Source organism: Echinops telfairi, unplaced genomic scaffold, assembly GCF_000313985.2.
Source record: "Echinops telfairi isolate 266 unplaced genomic scaffold, ASM31398v2 ScPeMD7_7469;HRSCAF=8507_1, whole genome shotgun sequence".
Taxonomy (NCBI): domain Eukaryota; kingdom Metazoa; phylum Chordata; class Mammalia; order Afrosoricida; family Tenrecidae; genus Echinops; species Echinops telfairi.
In genome coordinates, this window is record NW_022111373.1 from 139,016,739 (window position 1) to 139,023,314 (window position 6,576).

The following is a 6,576-nucleotide window of genomic DNA, read 5'->3' on the forward strand; positions in this document are numbered from 1 at the left end:
TGAGGGGCACCTGTTCACATAGTTGGGATTGGAGCTAACTCCTCAGGCCTCTCTACTGGTTCCCTGCTTCATGCCAGTATGTTGTATTCACATCTTGGAGCACTAGGTTGAAGTCTGGTCTCTCTTTCCCTCTGGAGATATAAACAGGGTGGGTTAGTGCCCTGTTCCCCTGCTAGCATTTCTTATAGTACATCTACTAATGATAATATCTCTCACTTTTTGTCTATCTGGAAATGCCTTATTTTCTCTTTCATTCTTTGAATGACAATTTTGTTGGACATAGGGTTCTTGCTGGAAAGTCTTCTTATTTCAGCATTTGAATATGTTATCCCAATGTGTTCTGGTTTCTATTGATTTTATTGAGGATATGTTGAATATAGTAGATTTTTATTCCCTTTCTAGTTTCAGGTTTTTATCTTATCTATTGATAGTATCACTTTGATATACCTAAATTTCCTTGAGACTATGCTACTATGCTACGTGTTGTTAATTGAGCATCTTAGATGTATAGATAAATTATTGCATGGAATGTGGAAGATTTTAACTCTTATTTCTTTAATGCAATTTCCAGCCTTTTGATTCCTCTCCTTCTGGGAATCCTATTATGTTTATATTGGCACACGTGACTATGCCACACAAGTCTGGGGTTATTTAAGTCCACCCTCATTTAAAACTTGTTTCTTTTCCTTAGACTGGGGCATTTCAATGGACTTTTAAGTTCACTGATTCTCCCAGGAACTCAAGTCTACTTTTGAGCTACTCTATGAATTTTTCACATCACTATTGCTCATTTCAGTGTCAGAAGATGTATTTGCTTTATTCTTAAATTTTTCTTTCATTATTGCTATCATCTACTTTATGAGCCATATTTTTATATCACTCTTAGATTACTTAGGTTGATTTTCTATAGTTCATTGAATATATATATATAATAATTGTTAAACTCATCTCTTTGTAAGTCCAATATCTGGAGGTCTTCAGAGATAGTTTCTAATGACTGCTTTTCTCCCTTGTGTATGGCCCCTACTTTCTCGGTTGCATGTCTCACAACTTTTTAATTTAAAACTTGATATTTAAAATATAATATCACAACTGTGAAAATCCGGTTCTTTCTTCCCTGCCCCCAAGTTTGTTGTTATTCCTATTTATTTCTTTATTGAATTTCCTGGATAGATTCTGTGACGTATGTACTCCCTGTGATCTGTAGTTACCGTAGTCTTTGCTTCATCAGCTTAGTGATCAGCTGATGATTGAACTGCTTTCCTTAAATACCTTGAACCAACAAGTCTTGCATCCTTTGTCTTGCATATGTTGGGGCACCCTAAATGTTCAGGTTGTCTGAATACTGAATTAACCTTTACTTCTCACTTGTTCCAGGTCTCAGTGTCATCCAGAGATGAATGATGAATGTCTTTTTAGTTCTTTCCTGGGCATATGAGTGACTCTTCATGTGTATGACCTTTTAGAAGTCTGTGGCTATGTCAGAAATTTTGGTCTGCTTCTTGATTGTCCCAACTGCTGTCTTTGCCTCTGGCAGCAGTGTTATTGAACAATTGCTACTAATTTTTTTTAGGGAAGACACTTTAGGGATAGCCCTTTCCCTGGTGAATGATCCTGGAGTCAATGAAAAGAAGATAAACTCTTTGGGGGCTCTTCCAATGAGCTTCCAGGCAGGTCAACCGATAACAATTGTATGATACAGACCATTTTGAGGCACTCCAAACCCGATCATGCCCTGCAGCTTTCCCAGTGACTGAGGACCCCCGGTTGACATAGTGAGTTACACATCAGCCTGCTAACCATAAGATCAGTAGTTTGAACCCACCTCCCTCTCCATGGGAGAAAGACGAGACTATCTGTTCCCATACTTACAGTTTTGGAAACCCAACCAGGCAGGTCTACCCTGCCCTCTAGAGTCACCATGCGTCAGAATCAACTCAATGGCAGTGAGTTTTATGGCACCAAGTTTGCCGGTGTTCACAGCTACCATAAAGCTGGAGAGGGAGCAAGTTAAAACACCTTAAAACTTACTGATGCAATTGTCATTAGGCAGCTTTTCTTAAATAAACACTCACTGGATTCTTAGAAACTTTGCTGAGGTCTGCAGAGTTGGTTTGACAATGTTTTCTACTGTTCCCACTGACTTAATGAAGAAGATTTTCACAGGCTCTTACTTTACCACTTCCCAAATCACCTCATCTTTTAAAAGAACAATGTCTGCAGTGTTAATATAAACGTTTCTTCTTTTTATTTTTAGAGACCTTGGAGATCGCATCAGTAAATTTACCTATTCCAGTGCAAACCAAGAACTACTATAAGAATGTTTCTGACAACAAAGAGATTGTAAAGTTAGTCTCAGTGCTTAGCACCATCATCAACTCTACAAAGAAGGTATGCCAAGAGAGTTTGTAGCCAGAGCACTTTGCTTGATAGTATGTGCACTTGTGAAAAATTAAGACACCACAAGCTTATGCTACAGTTAGCCCGAGTTTCTTCCACTGCACCTTAAGTGAATGGCTAGTGGTGTCCTGTATATGCTCATAAAATTCTTGTTTAATTGAAGATCATTTCATTCTAGATTGTAAGTTAAAAGAGAGCTGTTACTGCTATGGTTCCTTTTCTATCCTGGTTAATGACTTTAGACTAATGAGTCCAACTTTTAAAAACTCCGATTTACATAAATGACAAATGAAAATGAGGTGCAATTTACAAGCCAGTGACACATTTTTCTATGTTTGAAACAGAAAAGGCATATGGTCATCTTTTCACACAGGTTTAATTAAGAAAGTCTTACAAAATATCGGACAATAAAAATGTACGGGCATTAACATATAGAGATCAGTCAAAGTCAGAATAAATCAAATATTAACATTATAAAGACAAGCTTGTATTGGGCATATGGAGTAATTGTTTTCTTCTAAACTAATTTTTCTTAATTCCTCTTCTAGTAAAAAAGAATAAAAATTCCTGTAATTTTTATTTATGTTGGATTTCAAAAAAACCTTGGCTCTGTAAATACATTATCATCGTTGAGAGGATAATCATTGCTCAGTAAACGAGCATCTTTTCGATGGCTTGCTTTTTGATAGCATGAGTCACATGGCTTGAAAGAACAGTGAGAAACTGCTATGACAATATAAAGAACTAGTATTAAGCTTAGCTTTAAAGTTGTTCCTGAGGGAACTGGAAGCTTTTGCATTTATGTGCTTTCAGTTTTGCTGTCTCAATATATTGAAGGGCATTTATTTAATTTTCCCTGGGGGACAATGCAAACATAATTCAATTTAACAAATATTTATTCAGTGTTTAGAATATTGGGCCTGATATTAAATGCGAAAGTTAAGTATTCTATGATGATAATAAAAATTCAACTATGTTTTCAGAGGTCTAAGTAATCAAATAATAAATCAAGAATAAAGACCATTAGTTTTCTGTATATAAGTGACAGTATTACAAAAATGTAAGGGTAAAACAGAATTGAAATTAACAAAATGCTAGCAACAAAATATCTATTTCTGTGTCATTTTGGTTTAATGAGGGAAATGAACAAATGCTAATCTTGCTTAAGATAACAGAAGGATGGACATCTAGAGTAACGTGACTGTGTTCCACCCCCCCAGATTTATAGAATGGTCAGAATTGTTTTTGGAAGAATAAATGCACACTTAGTCATAGCACCAGACATGGCCAGCCTCTTGTCCACAGACATACCCCTGTGAAGGTCGGCAGGCGCTGTCCCTTCCCTCAGGTTCTGATTTAAATAGAATGCAAGCATTACTTATTCTCAGAAAACCCATAGGTTGGCCATCGACATATAGTGTTGCCTATCTTGGAAAGACGATCTGCACCACACAATTAAAATAAATGTATCGATAAAAATAACTTTAAGCAGAACACGACTTCCGTGATAGTTCATGTAATATTTTTGTTAAAAGTTTCCATTTAGTATCAATTCACACTTCCATGAAAAATAAATGAATGTAAAACTTACTTGGGATAACTTTTAATATCATGCATACTTGAATATAGAAATTCTGGGATTCCTACCCATATCCAGGAATCTTTGATAATATCTGGAACTCAAATCATGGAGAATCTGCCTATGTTTATGATCCAGTTGCAATGTATTCTGGGTGTGTACTCACACTTCATCCTGTGACAGAGGATCAGCTCTGGTTGGAATAAGTGATGGTGGATCTATCTTTCTGTATTTTTCTGGGTGGGAAGTCTCAACATCCATCAAAGCCAAGCCTTTGAGGGACACTTTAGCAGCATTCAGGGCATTGAATGAAGCTGCTTCCTTGCACTGGTGCAGATGGGCACAGCTGACTTAGAATAATTGCAGAATTACATTGCTTTTGGAAATACTCTATTCTGATAAGTATGGCAGTTGTTATCCTACCTCAGTATTTTCATTTCCCCATGAAACTCTAACTTTGAAGTTATACTGTAAGCCAATGGACAACTTGATATCCCAAGTGGTATAAACATAGAGAATGAGGAGATAATATTTAAAATTATTTATAGATGATATGCTTATCTGCCACTTAATATGAGAGCCTAATTAAAAAGTAGAAAGATCCAACAAGTTAAGTTGGTAGTTGAAAAAAATGTAGAAGCATTTCTCTTATAAATCAATCAGCATGTTCCCGAGCACTCCATCTGTTTTGCAAATTCAATCGGCATAAACTATGCTTAACTGTTAATCTGAAGGCTGGCAATTAGAACAGAACCCCTCAGGGCACTGCGGGAAGCAAAAGACCTGCACCCAAACTCACAGATGGTGAGTGGATTCCAACTCGGAGTGACTCTGCATAGAGCAGCTCTGCATCTTTGGGTTTTTGTGGTTGTAAATCTTTGGGGCAGACAGCCTCATCTTTTCCCCATGGAGCAGCTTGTAGGTTCAAACTGCTGATCTTGCAGTTTGCAGCCAAACATGTAATGCACTCTGTCTCCAGGGCTCCTGCTATGGGAGAAAGGTCTGGTGATTCGATTCCATAATGATGACAACCGAGAACATTTTGTGGAGCAGTTCTCTGGGGTAACATGGGATTGCCATGAGTCAGAATTAACCTGATGGCAACTAGCAACAGAAACATGAGAAATATAGGGTTCAGGCAGACACCTAAAACTTTGTGACGAAAACAGCACCAGCCATAATAGAATGTTGTCGTTGTTGGGTGCCATAGAGATGGTTCACACTCATTGCGACCCTGTGAGCAATAGAGCTAAACATTGCCTGGTCCTGCACCATCCTCACAATCGTTCCTATGGGTGAGCCCATTGTTGTAGCCACTGTGTCCATCCATCTCGGTGAGAGACTTTCTCTTTTTGGTTGCCCCTCCACTTTACCAAGAATGATGTTCTTCTCCAGGGACTCTTTCCTGACAACGTGTCCAAAAGATGTGAGATGAAGTCTCTCCATTCTTGCCTCTAAGGAGCACTCTGGTTTTGTTTCTTCCAAGACAGATTGTTTGCTCTTTTGGCAATCCATGATACTTTCAATATTCTTTACTAGCACCACAATCCAAACATATTAATTCTTTTTCAGTCTTCTTTACGCAGTGTCCAACTTTCACATGCATATGAAGCAGTTGAGAATACCATGGCTTGGGTCAGACCCACCTTCGTTCTTAAAGTAACTTCTTTGCTTTTCAATACTTTAAAGAGGCCTTCACAACAGATTTACCCAATGTAGTGCGATATTTGATCTCCTAACTGCTGCTTCCATAGACATCGATTGTAGATCCAAGCAAGATGAAACCCTTGACAACGCCCATATTTTCTTCATTTATCATGCTACCCACTGGTCCATTAAACAAAAATGAGAATTTTTGTTTAAATCCATTCTTAAGGCTGCAATCCTTGATCTTCAACAGCAAGTGCTTCAAGTCTTCCTCACTTTCAGCAGGCAAGGTGGTGTTATCCACAAATCTCAGGTTATTCATAAGCCTTCCTCCAATCCTGATGCTGCATTCTTCTTCAAATAATCCTGCTTGCTTAATTATTTGCTCATCCTCATAATAAAATATTACCAGTTATTTAAAACTATAATAAATATAGACCTTTGGTATAAAAAATGAAAGAAGCTTGGTGAACAGTGATGTAAGAAAGAGTTTTGGTAAAAAAAAATTAAAATAAAAAATTTTAAACAGAGAAAAGAAAGAGTTTTGCTGACTGAGTTATGGAAATAAGGATAAATTACCCCAAGCTCAGGTTGAACTGTGCAGGGAGCATTCTCAAGACAACTCAGTCCAAGAGAAAGAAGTAGAAAATGGGGTGGCCCACAGTGCTCTGCTGCTCTGAGGCAGGCTGTTTGTGACAGTGTCATGCACTTCCCTAGGTGCCATCAAGTGTATTTTCAATTCACAGTGACCCCGTGTCTAAAGTCTCCATGGACTCCCATTACAATTTGTACCAACCACGCCTCTCCTGTTTCCAGCTAGGGATGGTCCCAGGCTCAGTGTCAGTGCCTTGGATAGATGCTCACACCTTTTTTAAAAATTTTTTTTTAACATTTTATTAGGGGCTCATACAACTGTTATCCCAATCCATACACACATCAATTGTGTAAAG

At 37.9% G+C, this 6,576-nt stretch overlaps 1 protein-coding gene across 1 annotated transcript in view; it reads left to right on the plus strand.

Moving 5' to 3' along the window:
* DNAH5 (dynein axonemal heavy chain 5) overlaps positions 1–6,576 on the plus strand; it is a 290,518-nt gene that overhangs the window by 58,191 nt on the left and 225,751 nt on the right. Inside the window, exon 19 of the mRNA XM_013008527.2 lies at positions 2,258–2,391. Within this exon, the coding sequence (XP_012863981.1) occupies positions 2,258–2,391 (134 nt within the window). The remainder of the gene's footprint in view (positions 1–2,257; positions 2,392–6,576) is intronic.